The sequence below is a fragment of the Falco punctatus genome (genome assembly GCF_963210335.1).
Source record: "Falco punctatus genome assembly, chromosome: 2".
NCBI classification, from domain to species: Eukaryota; Metazoa; Chordata; class Aves; order Falconiformes; family Falconidae; genus Falco; species Falco punctatus.
In genome coordinates this window covers 26,768,915-26,787,418 of record NC_137581.1, presented here as the reverse complement: position 1 = coordinate 26,787,418, position 18,504 = coordinate 26,768,915, and the positions used below count along the sequence as shown (strand labels likewise).

Below are 18,504 nucleotides of genomic sequence, written 5' to 3'. Positions count from 1 at the left end.
CTCCTTTTCACCTGTCATTGCTTGTGAATTTATTCTGTGTTTTGCTGCCCTGGATTTCTTTGAAACTTTAACTGACGCCATCTTTTTGTTTAGCCACCTTTTCACAGGTTTCTTTTTAATTCTTAAATCCTTGGGTAGTCAATTGTGTCTCTACCACTACTTGTAAAATACTTTTTCCAAGTGTCAATCTGAGGTTTTTGCTGGCTTTCTTTGGGGTCACATCATATTCATGGATTTGCAAACTCTTCTCATTTTTTACTTGCTGGATTTAGTAATGTCCCAGCATTTGCTGTACTGAAAGACTCACAAGAATAATTTGAGTTCTACTGAGAAACATTTACATGGGAAAGCAATCTCCACGTTCAGTGTGCTTCAGAAATCTTAATGGTTGTAACTAGCTTGTCTGTGTAGTGGCGACAGTTTTGATCAAGGTGTCTCTTCCACAGAACTGAGCTTAAAATTCCAGATTTTTGTGATTATTGCTTGTGTGCTTGTGTCTGCTCTTCATCCTTAAGCTTTTGAACTCTTTCACATTGTAAATCTTTCTAAGTTAGATTCTCTCAGCGTATTTCCAACTTTTGCTGCTCTGTCCTAAGGAGTCAAAGCCCAGTTACAAGAATCACTCTGCTGGACCCCAGTTATGGATTACACATTTTTTCTGAAGGACACAGTCTTTGTTAATGGAAATATCTTGAATTTATAGCAGTTACTAGCAAGACAATTTCTCTGATTAATTTCCCAAGAAATGCCCTTGGGGAAGTATACAATTTGAACAGTGGCTTTGCTAGATACTTGTATATTAATATTAATGTTTATTTAACATGCTCTCTATCCATCTTGTTAACATCTGTTGTAATAACGGAAACTTGCCAAATAGTTTCAAGAGAGATGGCGATGAGTCTGTGCATCTGAATGTCTGTTTGGATTGGACTTTAGATTTATTGTCTATATTTTGCACTTAGAAGAAAGGGAATCTCTCAATTTTCACTTTTCTTGAGCACAAAGAGCTTTGATACTTGAATCATTTGATCTGGTTATTGAAAGGATTACTATTATTGTTCGGCCCAACTGACCCTCTGGAATTTGAGGAAGGTGTTTAGCTATTCAAGGATTTGCATTTTCTGCTATTTTATTGCCCTTATCGTTACATGAAATGCTACATTATCAGCATATTTGTGATGTTTTTATACTGGTCACACATTGCCGCAGTGTGCAATGACTTGTTGAAACCTGGACTTCTGTTTTCTCTTTTCCTCCTTTTTTTTTAGAAGTCAACCATGTCGCTCTTTTTCAGTGTTGCATGCCAAACCTTAACTTTGCATGTCTATCTAGCCAAAAGGCGTCATACATCTCAGTTACGTTCCAGACAGTATACGATGGAGTGCTGTCTCACATGCTTTTTATTAATGATTATGCCTGAAAGAAAAGCAGTGTACAGCATTGGTGGACCACAGTCCACCATTAGTCAGTAAGCTAACATGAGAACATTGTGTCATGGACATTAAGGTGATGCCTGCATTGTAGCACTGGAATTTTGGAATTAAAATGCTTTCAAAGACGGAAAAATAAGTCTCCCACCTCTAATTGTATTTGGGTAGATACATGTTATTGCACAGTCCATCTGCTACTTGAATCACTAGTTGAAATCTGATTCTGCTTCAGGCACAAGATGTGATAGGTTCGGTTCAGATATTAATAACCCTTACAAATTCCATGTTTTTACCTGCTTCTGCAGCGCACACTACCTCTCTCACAAGAATGACAAAGCCAGAAATATTCCCACATTTGATAAAATCATACTGTGGGGCAGGTTGCTCTGAATCCAAAGACCAGTCCAACTGAAAGGAAATCTTTTATTCCAGGGGGCTTCCCAGAAACTGCCTCCTTGAATGCCACCAGGTGGACCTGATGACATGGTAGCCTCTAACTTGGATGCTTTCTTAATGCTGTATTTGACTATGACTTTGACCTTTTCATGTATCATTCAGTAATGTATATAATACAATTTCTGTTATAGAAGGATTTTCAGTATCTAAAGCCAAATTACAAATCAAGATTTCCATCTTGATTTGGATCCAGGTGACTAGTAAATTGTATTCAGACCAATTCCCAGATAAGCGGTGTCTCCTGCAGTCTCCAATGGAAAACAATGCGGTCTCCCAGTGTCTCAAAAAGCGGTTGCAGCTTGCTGCCACAATTCCCAGCTGGGAAGGTAGAAAGCAGCATCTGGCCAGCCAAGCAGATCAGGACCCAGCTTATAGCTTCCTGCTGAGCAGAATTTGGCAAAAATAAGTAGATGTCTAGAAAAATACATAGTGGACCATGGTTAAAAATCAATCAAGTACTTAGAATCTAAGGGTTAAATCAAGGACTCATACTTGACATAGCATACGTTTGATAGATCTCTTAACTGAAAATGGAAATAACAGTATTGTACACTTGTGGGTAAAATAATGAGAGTGTCTTTGGGTGAAGATTTGTATTGAATTCGAGAAATTGCAGTCAGAAGGCTTTACTGATCTGCAAGTATTTGGAAAAAGCAGATTTGGAGAAAAATTGATCATGTGCACCTTATTTTTGAGATTTATGAATGAAATCCAAGTTTGCAAGATTTGGGGGGAAATACAATAAAACTTCTTCAGCAGTAGGAAACCCACTGATTGCCTTATGAGGAAATGGGCCAATATAACACATTTATTAAACACAGTAAGCATGGCAGTGTTTCATTTTGTCTAGCACTAGAAGCTTACCCTGAAAAATCTTTTTATCTGTACTTTAAAAAGACATTTCCTTCTTAGCTCCAAACCTGTAATTATAATTCCCAGAAACTGGCACCTGACTGCATTTTTCTTTTGAATTAATTCATTTCACCTAGCTGGTCTCTACCCCCTCATTTACCTACTCTAAGCAACTAGAAGGATAGGATTAAATCATCAGCTAAAATTTGTCATAAAATGTGAACAATGAAAATTCATGATTGATTGTTATTGCTTATTTTAGAAACCTTACACACAGCCGTGAGAATCTAGTCCAGTACTCCGCTGTTGATTACAAACATAACAAAGCTGTGGATTTCAATTTTTGAATATATCTGGCATGGTATTCTAAAAAGTAATACTATCCCAACCACTTCAAAAAATGGCATTTTCACTTGTACGTGACTGATGATTGAAAAGACACTTGCGGCCTTTGAATTGTAGGGGTTTTATTTATAAGAGGTTTTGTCATACAAAGGCATTTTTCAGCCAATGAATTCTCAAGTGTCACTGCTTTTTGAAGAACGTACTGACAAACACTTTAGATGGTTTGAGAGACTGCTCTGAAACCAGCAGCTTTTGTTCAAGTCCAGTTGCAGGAGTACAATGATTTGAATGGTAAATAAGTAAAAGCAAACACCGTCTTGACACAGAGGGTATTTGCCACACTAGTGTAAGTGGGTGAAGAAGCTTCTTTAGAATTCCTCACTCATTAGATCATAAGCAGCATATTCTATGCTTAATTTTTCTGTGCTTAATTTTCCTATTCCTGAGTATTTAACAGGAGAATTCAGTAATAATCTGGAGTAAATAACTCATAGGTGTACGGTAATGTATTTATCATCTTCAGCAAAAGACAGCTTGTATAGCTACATAAATGGTTTCCCTTGTGCATACACATTCTGAAATTCAGATACATTTCAGCAGAAGTGCAGAGTTGTGTGAGATAGTATCATGGTTTTCCTGCTAATAACTTGCAAGTGTTTCTGTTTTATTTGCCCAGTCTTTGAAACTATTTCAGTACCTCTAACAAGGCTTCACTGAAGCACCTAAATTCAAAGAAAAATTATTTTGCTTAGCCATCAGAAATTAGAGTAATATTAATTTCCTGGATTATGTGAGTTCGCTATTTACTTTTAAAATATTGCCACCTGTTTGGACAAAAATACAGGAGGGCTGCTGGAGTCTGCACTTTGTGTGTCTGACCACTAAATGGTAGTGTTGTATTGCAGCTGATAAAGTAAAATACATGAATATGGCAGAAAAAAAATAAAATCCAGATGTAGTTGAACTCTGCCATCAACGTCTCAACTGTTTCTCCATTGGCCCATTAATTACATCTTCTGCTGTTAAATCAGCCGTTCTCTCAATGTCTGATTGTTCTGGAAAAAACACCCTCTGTTTACAACTAATTCATTTTAAATGTGTGAGGAGTTTTTTCCTCTCCATCCCTTTACAAGCTTTGTTATGCTATTTGAATTGTCCATCACAAGCATGCTGATCTGTGGTGCAATTGCTGTGTGATTAACAGGAGAGTATTTTATGGTGGCTAGCAGGTTTCTGTTTCCTTTGATGCAAGATGACTGTATTTGATGTGGCCAAGTAGTTCATTATTTAGGATAAATCTTTATCTGGCATATACATTTGACTTTTATAAGCAAGATTGTCTGGGCAGTGGGGCTGCAAAGTTATGTCCCTTTTAATTTTGGTGTAGGAACATGCATTGCTAGTTTGACAGAGGAAAAAAATGCTTGGGTTTGTACTTGTGACAGATGGGCATCCCGCTTCTTAATCCAGCTGGACTTCTGAACCTGAAGGTTCACTTTCCTGCTTCTTTGCCAAATAACATAGCTTAGAAATTGCTGCAGTCCTTGAATGGCTCATAAGTATGCCTTTCTGCTTATTTGCCTGAATAATCTATCAGTACTTTATCTTTTGTATTATTAATTAAAGTCTGTATTATTAATTTTAAATATTAACATGTAATTAAAATATTAATTTAACTATAATTACAAACAATATCATGAATAATAATACAATTTTTTTTGATATAACACCTGTGGTGTTCCCTGGATGTGGGAGCAGTTCTGACTTGTGCTGCAATGCACAGATGATACCCAGCGAGCTGCAGCTTCCAGGTAAGTGTTACTGAGCAGAGCAGCTGGGAGAAGAGAGCATCCCTCTGTCCTTTCTTGGTATGAGTACAGGAGGCAATAATAATGCCTAATCCCACTTTTTGTGTCACGCTAGGGAAGACAGTAGAGGACATATGGCTGCTTTATGATTTATTGCCTTGCTTTATGCTGTAGCAGCCTCTTGTCTGCCAAGAAGATGCTATGGGCCACTTGCTGGACGACAAAACAATAGGATACAGGTCCAATTCAGAACTTGGAGCAAATTGTGTCTCTTTGTTGGCTTTATGAGGTGTGGGGGTGTTGGGGGTGTGTTGGCTCAAGCATTATGTGGCCTGTTGTAAGCAAGTCATTGCTTGTTTGTTACTGTTCGTGATTTGTGTAGTTTTAGGAATAGCTAACGCCACAAGGTACTTTCAATCGAAACATATGATATACCTGGCTGGAAATGCAAATTCTCATTTTGTAGGAAATGACAAACCATAAAAATTTTGAAGCCTAAAAAGAAGCAGAGTTAAAATTTACCATTCAGATTTTTTTAAGTACTTTTAGTCTTAGGATTTTGCTTTGGTGTTGAGTGAGTTATGGGACCTTGAGTATGAGTATCTATATAAAGAAGTACCAGTGTGATGTTCTTACTGTGATGCTCTCCTTCATCAGTTCATAGATATCTATTTAGATAGAAAAATCTCTGCAGCCCTCAAACCTTGGATTCTGACTAAATAATGGCATATGTCAATAACTTGGGGAAGTGCCTAAAAAGGAAGATGAATCAGTTTGTGGATAACTCAAGACCTTTGTTGAATCCATATTGGAAACCAAATTAACATAAAATATAAAGATAAAATACATAAATCACAATGAAAAATTGTTGCTTGCTATGTAAACAGTACAGATGCAGGTTTCCCTGATCTAAACTGTTTATGATAGTCACTCTCAAAACAGATTAGCAGAAATAAAAAAGGGTTGGAAGAAATTCTACTGAGAGTTGTGTTTTTCTGTGGATATCATGAACCTGCAATGCAGGTTTTGCAAGAGCAAAAGCTCATGCTTCATTGGTCTTTAACTATTAGAAGGGTGGGTGAAGCTAGTAAAGGTATTTGGTCACCTCAGATCTGGTAACTGCAAGATCCAAAATGCTTCTCTGAAATGCCTACAATTAATTGCTTTGGATGGACTGGAATGCTACAAGGCAGGAGCTGGACAGTTAAAGTAAAAGAGGTATACTGAGTTAAGGTTTCAGTAATAGTAGCAAAGTATTTGAGATCCCTTTTATATAGGGAGTTAGGGGGCAAAGTAATATCCTAAATTTAGGAACTAAAGTAAACGAGGAACAGACTAAGATTATGGACTTGGGTTGCCAGTAGAGTTTTACATTTTATATTGTAGGCTCTGAAATTGGAACTATAGAAAGTGCAGAGTTTCCTGATGACTGACATAGTACAGAATAAGAGGAAGGAGCCAAAGATTAAACCACTCCAAAATGTAAGAGTGGTTTGAAATTGCAAAGTAATGCATTGATTGCAGTTTTTGCCAGCAGGAGAAGAACTAAATATGGTACCATGAAAACCAGAAGGGAGACTTCCACAGAAATTATGTGGCTCTGATAAATTGGAGTTAAATTGAGAATGAGAAAAAAAGCATTTCAGAAAGAGGCTTCTGATGAATTTGCAAATACTATCCTCAGTGGATTTATGGAGAGATTGTAAAGAGCCACAGCTTAATTCCTGTGGTGCTCCTTAGAGATGCTAGAAAGGAGAACATGTAAGGAGAATTACATTGTGTTGCCAAAGTGTTGTAGTCAGGGTAAAGAGTGAATGGAAAGAGTGTGCTCAAAGAATTCATATGTAGGGGAGAAAATGGAGCCTGGTAGAAGGGGAAACAGGAGTTGCCTTGGGCAAGTTATATTGTTGTGGTGTGTGGTGTCAAGAGCTGAGTTTAGAAGAGAGAACTGAAGTGACAGGGCAACAGTTGTGTTTTAAGTTAGAGGTGTCTGCAAGAACAGGTGTCAGCGCTGGAGGCTTTCAGAAGTAAGAGGTGCAGAAGGAAATGAAATTTTAGTACACAGTGGGGTTTAAATAGTGGAGTGAGCAGGCAAAAGCAACAAGCTGGTTAGAAAACTGGAGGGCAGCAAGTTTCTATTTGATGCAGGAGATGCCCACTCCAGGCTTGATGATGGTGCCTCTGCATTTTTCCTCTTTCCCATGTGAATGTGTGTTAATCTTGTTCCACACTAGCTAGTCAGCGCAATTGTGCACTAATGCAGCTTTCAAAGTAAGGTAACGTTTGAGGAGGAGTCATTTTTGGGTGTGGATAGGAGGCATGTTCTCACTGCTCTTATCCTGTCTGGCATGAAGCAATTTTTGACAGGGGAAGCTTGAACCAGCCATGTCTGTGCTTCCTGCAGAGCAACCATTCTTGAAACTGAGTATTAGTGCTTCTCAGCATTGCATTCATGCATAAACCCATGGGTTCCCTGTTGGGAAATATCCCCTGCTTGCCTCAAATTCTCTAGCAAAGAAACTTGTTTACTAAACTAGTTTTAATCTAACAAAGAAAAGGTCTCAGCTAACATTTCAGGCCAGATACAGTAGTTTCAGTAATTAAAACTGCCAAGTTTCTATTAACTTTATCTGAATTCAGAGGATTAGTTTCAAAGTTTTAAAAAAGATTTGTCACAAATTAAACACGTTGCTCAAGAAGAAGGTGATGGCACAATTGAAAAACCTGGAATATTAATTTAGATTTTCTTTTAAGCATGCTGTCATTTAGTGCAACACAGAAAAACAAAACAGATGATAGTAAGATTAGTGTTCAAAGCATAGTACAGAAAAGTTTCTCCAGTCTTCAAAAAGGGCAAGAAGGAGGATCCAGGAAACTGCAGGCTGGTCAGCCTCACCTTAATCCCTGGAAAGGTGGTGGAACAGCTCATCCCGGAGGTCATCTCAAAGCATGTGAAGGAAAAGAAGGTCATCAGGAACAGTCAACATGGATTCACCAAGGAGAAATCATGCCTGACCAATCCAATAGCCTTCTATGATGGAATGAGTGGCTGGGTAGATGAGGGGAGAGCGGTGGATGTTGTCTACCTTGACCTCAGCAAGGCTTTTGACACTGTCTTCCACAACATCCTCACAGGTAAGCTCAGGCAGTGTGGGTTAGGTGAGCGGACAGTGAGGTGGGCTGAGGGCTGGCTGAATGCAGAGCTCCGGGGGCTGTGATCAGTGGTGCAGGGTCCAGCAGGAGGCCTGTAGCCAGCGGTGCTCCCCAGGGGTCAGTGCTGGGTCCAGGCCTGTTTGACTTATCCACCAATGACCTGGATGAAGGGACAGAGTGTCCCCTCAGCAAGTTGCTGATGACACAAAACTGGGAGCAGTGGCTGCTACACCAGAAGGCTGCGCTGCCATTCAGCGAGACCTGGACAGGCTGGAGAGCTGGGCAGAGAGGAACCTAATGATGTTCAATAAAGGCAAGTGTGAGGTCCTGCACCTGGGGAGGGACAACCCCATGTACCAGTACATGCTGGGGCTGCCCAGCTGGAAGGCAGCTCTGTGGAGAAGGACCTGAGAGTTCTGGTGGACACCAAGTTGCCCATGAGCCAGCAGTGTGCCCTGGTGGCCACGAAGACCAGTGGGATCCCGGGGTGCATTAGGGGGAGCGTGGCCAGCAGGTCCAGGGAGGTGATCCTTCCCCTCTGCTCTGCCCTGGTGAGGCCACATCTGGAGTGCTGTGTCCAGTTCTGGGCTTTCCAGTTCAAGAGAGACAGGGAACTACTGGAGAGGGCCCAGCGGAGGACTGCAAAGATGATGAGGGAACTGGAACATCTCCCTGATGAGAAAAGGCTGAGAGAGCTGGGCCTGTGTAGCCTGGAGAAGAGAAGACTGAGAGGGGACCTTATCAATGTCTACAAATACTTTCAAATACTTTCAGGGTGAGTGTCAGGAGGATGGGCCAGGCTCTTTTCAGTGGTGCCCAGTGACAGGACAAGGAGCAACAGGGACAAACTGCAACACAAGAAGTTCCTTCTGAATATGAGGAAGAACTTCTTTGTATGTAGCACAGAATGGATGTTGATGAATGCACAAATTGTTGAAGCAGACTGATACTACATCTTCAACAATTTAAAAAGTAGAGCAACCTCTGCATTGCTGACAGAGGAAACAAAATGAAGAGTGGTCAGTCCTGAGCCACTGCTGGTCAACAGGCAGCTGCGGTGGAGGTTATACATGGAGCATGGTGTGACTCCCTTGAGGCTGGGGGTGCTGGTTTGCTTTCCATCCACTCCTGGGAGGCAGCAGGAGAACAAGCTATTTCTGCCAAGTTTGAGTGTGAAAATTCATATGTTTCTATCTATGATGGTGCCATGTTTATGGCCATCTATGATGGACCATCTAATTTGGGGGCACACATAGTGTTTCAGAGGCATTAACCTGCAGTGTGTCCACACAAGCCAGTTGTTAAAGACTAGCTTCAGCCAGTTTGAACCCCTACAGCAACATCTCCTCCTCATTTACAGAGGGCACTCTTGTAATGAGAATCTTGTGATAAAACGCTCTTTTTCACTGAAGAGCTCTCACAGCTTGATGATGCAGTTGTCACCATGGAGATTTCACTGCAACAGAAAAGAATGAGTTCTATGCCATTCAGCTTTGGAAACATATAGCAGATACCTCCCAATACCTTCAGCTAAGCCACCACCTGAGAAGAGAACGTGGATGAGAAGCTAAGAGAGGAAGTACATATATGCTGATCATAAATTATACTTTTTTGTACAGGACTGGATCTCGGAAAGTGGCATGTGTGTAAAAACTGATAAATGTGAAAGGGCATCAATGAAAGCCTCAGAGCCTGAGCCAACAGGAAGGGAAATAGACTTGCCTTGAACTTCAAGGCAATATTCAAATGTGATGCTCTGTGAATTCCTGTTGAAGTCTAATTCATTTCCCTCAGAAAGGGTATTTCTTGCTATTATCCACAGCTCACAGAGAATGGGGTCGGCTGAGGTTCCTCAAAAAAAAAAAAAATTAAAAAAGGGCTAGATAGCAAATTTATTTATAAACAATGAGTATTTTTCTTTCCCCTTCCTGAAAGCCTTACTGAGATGTTTGGATTTCTCGTTTCACAGCAATGACCTAAAGACGATTACACCAGTATGGAATGATTAATTTCTGATTTTCCTGAAGCCATGAAATCCTTACAAATTAGTAATGGCTGTTTTGCTGGTCTTTCTGATAAGGGAAGTTCTACACAGTAAGGAATATATTACAAAACTGAACAAAGCATTTGGGAAAGCTAGTATGGGAGGCAGCTCCATACTGGCTGGGAGATAAATGTAGTAATATAAAAGATGCCTTCTGTTACTGTAATTCTGCTAGGATTCTGAAATTAAACAAGACTGTTAATACATATACAAACAATTTCTGTAGGACTTAAGGGTACTGGTGGATGAAAAGCTGGACATCAGCCAGCAATGTGCGCTTGCAGCCCGGAAGACGAACCATATCCTGGGCTGCATCAAAAGAAGTGTGGCCAGCAGGCTGAGGGAGGTGAATCTGCCCCTCTGCTCTGCTCTGGTGAGACCCCACGTGGAATACTGCATTCAGCTCGGGAGTCCTCAGCACGGGAAAGAGATGGACCTGTTGGAGCGGGTCCAGAGGAGGGCCACAAAGATGATCAGAGGGATGGAGCACCTCTCCTATGAAGACAGGCTGAGAGAGTTGGGGTTGTTCAGCCTGCAGAAGAGGAGGCTGTGGGAAGATCTTGCTGCAGCATTTCTATACTTAAAGTGGGCTTAGAAGAAAGATTTTTAGCAGGACCTGTTGTGATAGGACAAGGGGTAATGGTTTTAAACTAAAAGAAAGTAGATTTATGCCAGCTATAATGAAGAAATTTTTCTGCAGTGGGGGTGGTGAAACACTGGAACAGGTTGCCCAGAGAGGTGGTAGATGCCCCATCCCTGGAAACATTCAAGGTCAGTCTGGACGGGGCTGTGAGCAACCTGATCTAGTGGAAGGTGTCCCTGCTCATTGCGGCATGTGTGTGTGTGTTTGTGGACTAGATGTTCTTTAAAAATATTTTTCAGCCCAAGGTATTACATGATTCTATGATTTATAATCTCTCAGGAAAATCCATAGCTGTCATGAGACTTCTTACTGACTGTCTTTGGTAGCCGTCAGTGAAATCAATTCAGGATCTGATCTGAGATGTTCCTCCATGAGCAATAGACAAAGAATGGGGAAATCGTTAAAATAATTAGTGCAGAGGTGATGGTTAGTGGAAAATATAATTTGAGACGTAAATATTAAGACATTAATAAGGATCAATTTATGTCTTAAAACAAGGAGGGCCTTTGTTTTATTGGAAAAATCAGTCAGAGGGCAAAAAAGGAGAAAAATAGTAGAACAAAGTTTATAGTGAGCTCCTTCTACTCAGGAAGAACTAAAGAGACCTGCCTAGGAATTAAATATTGAGGCTAAGTGAATCAAAAGTAGGAGGAAAATAAAAAAAATCCATAATAAAACTCATAAAACTTGATACAAAACTGAGTCAGAGTCCTAAAATCAGGACTTATTTACACACTGAGGTTTTTCCAAATATATGATTGGGGTTTTTTAACTGTTTCACTGTCAGGGAAATGATGATCAAACTCAATATGACATTGGTTCAGGTTCAAAAAAGCTACTTTAAAATAGCTTTAAAACTTCCCAGTTGGCTGGCTATGGGGTAGAGGCTGGAAGACACTTGCCGCTGATTCTCTGCTTGCCCCCCTCCTTTGGGCTGCTCTTGCCTCGGTAGCCTCATTTACCCCCCTGTTGCCCTCAGTCTGCACTCCTGCCTTGCAGCCTGCCTCTCCTCCTTCCTTTATGCCTCATGTTTTCCTTTTGCCATCCTTCATTTCTCTTTGTCTTTCCAGAAAACCCCTATAACCACTTACCGTTTGAATTCTCCTTACATCCTTCTGCATCTTTTTTGTTTTACCACCTCATTTCTTTGTCCTCACTTTTCTTTCCAGCTCTCCAACAGCAGTGGTGCCTGAGGGCACCCCAGCTTGAGATTTTCTCATTGCTCATCCAAAATAGCTTTCAGCTTTGAGTCTAATTAAGTTGTTGTTATTAAAAGAGGACAAACACACAGAACACCACCACCCCCCCTTCTTCTTCATCCAAGAAGGAAGCATTGTGAAAATTGTAAGAAAAACATGAGAGTTAGTAATCCTGGTGGTGGTGATGTACTGTGCTGTTGCTGTGAGCTATTCCTGAATGCAGGGGAAAATTTGAGTTTCTGATTATTTTTCACTTAAAAATTTCGGAGTCGGTATTAACTTGATATGTGGTCTGCTCTAAAATAATAGGAACATATTCGATTTGCTGTGACTAACATATGCAAAACAAAAATTGTTCTGTTTTTTTTTTGTGCATGTGTGTGTTTTAAATCATGAATTCAGAAAGATCCCTGATCCCACTATAGCCAGAATATAGTGATTATAAACGGTGATTTTATCTGTAGCTTTCATGGCATGCTTGTAGAGAAAGGATTGATTAAATTCCTCTGTCCGTCCCTCCCTCCTTCCTTCCCTCTCTCGTCCCTCTCCCTCTCTTCCCCTTGCCTTTCCCTCTCTTTTCCCTCCATTCCCGCTTCTCTCTCTCTGTCCTTCTGCACCTCCTCCACACCAGTACTGACTGCTCTTTCTCACTTGTCGTGAGAGAATAAAACCAGGTAATGCTCTACAAGCTATTATTCTTACTCTCAGGTCATCTGTGCTCCAAAAGATAAAGCACAATTTCTCACATCGTTTATAGATATAAGAAAGAGAGTCTCCATAACAAAGTTACCAACTTCAAAGAGGTGAGTATTAAGAGCATAAATGTTTCAGGCCAGTTGAGGGAAAACAAAAGGCTCCACAATAGTTAGGATATTTCTCATTGGTTCCAGGTACTCACCTGTTTAAAAAAAAAAGAAAGAAAAGTTAAGGTAGTTTTTGCAGCGGCTCAGCATCTGTGCTATGGTGCAAAGCCAGTCCTGAGGCTAGGATGGAAGCCAAGTTTGCTGCTCTGTTCCCTGTTCTCCTTCTGGGGCAGTTCAGCTGATCTGCTTCATGCTCCCCCAGAGGCTGTGGGTGCTTGGCCCATCTGGATCCCCAAGTCCCCTCTGGGCTTCTAGCGAAAGTACCACAGCAACTGCTGAGATACAAAATAATTTGAGATTCTTCCTAGGCAGACACTTGCATTTCCCACTGGAAGGCAGGTGAGATTCATAAGTTTTTACTAGGACAAGGATTTGTGGGGGATCCAGGCTTCAGCCTGTACAGCTTGCTCAGGTGAGTTTAGGCATGACAAATACTTCTGCCTCTCCTCTGTTTTGCACTGGGTACGTACAGGTCAGCTAGTCTTCTTCACATGACTTACATATAGCCTGAAGCCTATACTAGTGATCAATTTTCTTTGCTGCTGCTTGTCAGTTTTCTTACCACTGATGCGAAGGATTGTAATGCCCGAGACTCCCTAGCCTCTGGTGATGTTACTGTTATTTATCCATTCCCCTACGAGAGTGTGAGACACCATTCACTTTAAATATCACCTCTTTGCCAGAAAGTTTTTTGTTTATAAGTTTCACAGTATGTTTAGTACCAGGTGTGTGGTAGAAAACATTTATTTTTTCAGTTTCTTTTTACTTAAGGTGTATGTTTGACCGTTCCTGCATAGACTTTGTTTTCCTCACTGTCAGAAATGTCCTGGTGGAATATGGAAGATAAAAACTCATTTGTGAAAAAGAAGAAGATGGATTCTGTGACTTGAAAATAACAAAAATGTTCAGGGAGACTTTTGTAATTCACTATTTTTAAAATGGGCTCTATTTAAAGTTGATCATGTGCAACAGAGCACACTGGCCTTTTAAGCATTGGTACAGTCCAGTATGGGTGATACAAATCCTTGATCTTCTAAACTGTAACTTTTGAGGAGCTGTGTTCTCCATAAGTGAAAATGGGTAATAAAAAGCAGGTCCTGTTGCTTAGCTGATGGCTGATAGTGAATAGAAAGTGCTTGCAGATTTCTATCCAAAAAAGCCTGGAAGGGGGTGCTGTGTATTTGTTAGATGCCTTCTGGAAAGGCCCTTCTGTGAAACCTCTGAGGAGTGTGAGCTGAGGATTGGAGAGGGCGAGGGATGTTGAGACATAAAGGATGGAAAATACAGACAGCGAAGGACATTCCAAGGCTTCAAATAAATAACATAAAAAGATATTGGAAGCCTGAAGAGAAGTTATTTCAGAGGGGAGTGGGTTTGGAAAGAACTTAAGCTCTTGCTATGAGCTTTCTAGATAATTCCTAAATTAATAAAATCCCTGGAGACAAGAAAAACTTGTGTATGTAGCGTATGTAGTTTTACATACACTATAGGAAACTGAGAGCATGGAGAAAAGAGGCAAGCATAAGAACACTTTAAATTATGAGTGTAAAGTTTAATAAAATGCAAGGATATCTAAGTAGAAATTATTTTTCTATTGTGCTGATCCTATTTTCTTTCTTATTTGCATATAAATTGCACTGATTGAACCTGAGATGCTTTAAATAGTGGCAGAGTTGAGCCTGGTTAGGTGTTGTTACCTCCATTTTAATGTCTTGGTTAGGCTTGAATAAAATCCTCTTAACTGGGCAGAGACAAGCATTTCTGAGTTTTATTAAATTCATACTTTTTTTTTTTATTATTCAAATATGAATTTGATTTTAATTCGTCCTTGTTGTCAAAATAGATCAATTTTGCGCCTAGTGTGACTTATTATTTGCTCAGTTCTAATACTCTGCTCGGTATAAACATGAATGTAAAGGTTATCACTCCCCAGAAGTGTGTCAAACTTGGGAGGCAACAGGAAATAACAGGATTTTTAATGTCATTTTGTGAATTAGTAGTTTCGTACATGCTGTGGGAGAGGTAGCAATTTCAGAGGAACTTGACTGAAGGGAAGAGATGTTTGAAACTTGGTGGGAGTATGGGGTGGGAAGATAGTCAAGATATGTCTTGTGGACAAAAAAAAAGATGGTAAGTAAATGACTTTATATAAAGGTTGCTGAGGCTGATACACTAATAGAACATAAACTGAGTAGGAGCATGGTAAAAAGCTCTGTCAAATATTAACATTTTTAATGTTGGTGTTCAGGTACTGTGAGGTGTTAAGATGGCAGTCGTGATAGGAATAGGGTTGTGGTAGAGCTGAATTTAAAAATATGTGCATTGCTTAAGGAAAGGAGTTTTGGGGATTACCTTTGTGTCTTTGGGTATTTATTTCATCTAGTTCTACTCTCCATTCCTACTCTGCAAGCAAGTCATGACATGTACCACTATTTTTCTTCCTTGAGATTTTTCTAGCGTAGAGGCTCATAACTGTTGTAGATGCCAAAGCCTTAAGGCATGTTTCCAGGAAGCATGATGTGAATTTTATAACCCTTAGACACCAGTCTCTGCAGATTAGAAAGGTGCTTGCTTTTATGCCGAAGCCTGGAAATACCTCATTGGCCAATTCTTTCATTTGTGTTTTTGTAGGCTCTAAATGCTGGCTTTCCCCCCCTGCTTTTTATGAGGTTAGCTAGACTGTTCTCAAATATTTTGTCAATTTTTAGAGATTTTCATGTGTTACTTTCCTGTCTGTAAACTTGAAAGTCTATTTGTGAAATTATCCTGTTCAAATATTAGTGCACTATTTATTTACAAAACATGATATAAAAAAATAAGCGAACGTAGCCTTTTAAAATCTTCTTGTAAATGTGAAACAGGAACAGAGTTTACCAAATGTCTTTGACTTTTTAAAGGTAGTCAGACACCTAATTTTTTTTTTTTTTTAATTTGTCAAAACTGGAACAGCAAGTCCAATGTCAGATTATGGGAAAGTTACTGATTTTTCTTCAAGAATATTAGTAAAAGTAGTCATATAAATGGAAACATTAAACTGTTAAATAGTGCCTTGTGAACTAAAAGCTCTTGTAAGGAAATTATAGAATTGGAATCAAAGTGGGACCTTTAAAAGTCATCTAGTCCAGCCTCCCTGCAATGAGCAGGGACATCTTCAACTAGATCAGGTTGCTCAGAGCTCCGTCCAGGCTGACCTTGAACATTTCCAGGGATGGGGCATCTACCACCTCTCTGGGCAACCTGTTCCAGTGTTTCACCACTGTCATTGTAAGAAATTTCTTCCTTATATCTAGTCTAAATCTACCCTTTTTTAGTTTAAAACCATTACCCCTTGTCCTACCACTGAAAGTATGTCCCATCTTTCTTATAAGTTCCCTTCAAGTATTGAAAGGTCACAATAAGGTCTCCCTGGAAATCTCCTGTATGGACATGATACTACACCAGTGTAATCCTGATTATTCATATTTGGGAGTAGAAAGGGGTTACCCTTTTACTCAGTACTAGAAGAACCATTACCCACTCACCTGACTGTTCAGCTTGATGCCTTCAAAGAGGCTTCATTTTGACTCTGCTAGTGAAGAGGAAGAGTGTGATGGAGACTCAGTTCACCCATATGAGTTCCATTCCCTGCCAGGGAGATTTTGCTGAAATAACTCCATTTCATTATTCTGCATACAAAGCTGTAACCTTGTTTCATTGCAAAGGATGGACACGTGGGCTCAAAAGCAAATTAGTTATCCACTAAGTACTGAATGGTACCTTGTGCATAAACAAAAGGCATTTGCCTCATACCCCATTGATGCATCATGTAATAAATGTGACAGTTACAGCTTTTTGTCTTATCTCTCTCTTCCTGCAGTGTCCATGAAAGTGTTTCTCACTTGTAACAGATGGTCAGAGCACAGCTTTGAAATTTATCTGGAGATGAAGCCCTGTTGATTCCATTAAAAGTGTTCATGCAGATGGAGACAAGGAGGCATTTGTTGTTCTTACGATTCTGATGATGAAGTATTTAATGCAATGCCTTCCTCTCCTTTTTGCTTGCAGGTGATGTGCCTTCAGGATTTCTTTGGCGATGATGACATTTTTATTGCATGTGGACCAGAAAAGTTCCGTTACCAGGATGATTTCTTGCTGGATGAAAGTGGTAAGAAGGTGTATTTTAAAACTTTTACAACCAGAGTAGAGGGCAGATTTCTATATCACACTAATTAAGACAAAACTGTATCACCTAAATTGATTTCAGAAAGAGCCTAAATATTTTTATTCTTTAAATTCTGACTACTGAAAATAAGTAACTGAAAGGAACAATAAAGTTACCCAGTGAAATATATCTGCCTATCTAGCATCAAACTTCACTTTAGCCTGAATTTTGTATATCATAGGAAATGGTTATGTGTTTGGTGGAACTCCTCTTTTTCCAATGTCTGTCTTAGCATTTTGTCTTTATTTTCTGTTGAATTTATTCTGCTGCTTTGTCATAATCTTTCAAGCTCACAGTTCTTACAACTGAGCTTTATATAATATTTCACAAGTTATATGATAAAGGAAGATAGATACAATTCTGTATGGAAGATAAGTATAATCAGTAAATGCAGCGAAAGTCATCTGAGAAAATTCAGGGAGTTCTGTTTTCTCAGACACTGACTAATACAATAATGTGATCAATGTACATAATCCTCATGTTCAATTTGCAAATACCTATATTGTTACAAAGAATATTTCTAATTTAGGAACCATGGCAGGAAGAAAAAAGCTATGTTTCGTAAATTTGGGGGAAAAAAGTCTACCACTTTAATTGTATTTATTTTTGTGTACAGCAAGATTCAGCAAAGGTTTTATTGCCCCTACACTTTCTCTCAGCCCAGGGTGTGTTTGTAATCCATTGGTATCAGCTGCTCTCATCTTTTTGAAATATCAAAGATCTCAAAGAACAGCTGACTGAAACATCAGTCAGAAAAGAATTTGTTACAGTAATAACTCCTTCATAGTCATCATGTGTGTGTTTTTTTTAACTTCAGTACTTCATCATTGTTTATGATGCTAGATGATGCAGTTGTGAATGATGGTGCAGTTGTATTTCCCTAACTAACCTGTGAAACTGGAAGGCTTCTTGGTTCACTTGGATCCAGACAAATGCTCCATTAGCTTGTGTAGGAGCAGAATAAGGCGGTTTGCACAGACCATACCTTGTAAGCTGAGGGATGAGTCTGAAATGAGTATCTTTCCTACTGGACACGGGAATGACATTTTGTGTCAGGCACAGACAGGAGCAAGCACTCATTCTGCCTTCCTCTAGAGGGCCTTGTAATATGGAAATAAAAATCAAATGATGCACCAGGTTTGCTCTTTGCAATAATGAAATTGCTGTAGTTGCCTCTAAGGTGAAATGTACAAACCATGGAAAAGTAACTTTAGGCATCTTTAGGACAGGAATTAGAAAGGTAAGGGGACATATTTGGGCAGCAGGGGAGTTTCCCAGTTGGCGATGTGGCCAGCACAGTCATTCTTGCCTTTAACGACAGGACAGCCAGGTAGCTGACTGCATAGTCTGGATTCATTTGGGTCTCTGATCTGAAAGATGACATTGGCAGCTGCCTGGCATCTCCTCACAGTGAATCCTGCAGCAGTTTTTCCAGCACTGGCTCAGGGAGAAGTGCTGACAACATATTTGTCTAAATCCCTTTTTGAAGTATATAGCTCTTTTTTGGAGG

General features: G+C 39.8%; 1 protein-coding gene across 3 annotated transcripts in view; it reads left to right on the top strand.

Annotated features, from left to right (window-relative positions):
- Positions 1-18,504, top strand: part of DCLK1 (doublecortin like kinase 1) — a 257,054-nt gene that overhangs the window by 117,868 nt on the left and 120,682 nt on the right. For all 3 annotated transcript variants that reach the window (XM_080377545.1, XM_080377546.1, XM_080377548.1), the window contains exon 4: positions 16,838-16,937. In XM_080377545.1, coding sequence (XP_080233671.1) covers positions 16,838-16,937 — 100 coding nt within the window. The remainder of the gene's footprint in view (positions 1-16,837; positions 16,938-18,504) is intronic.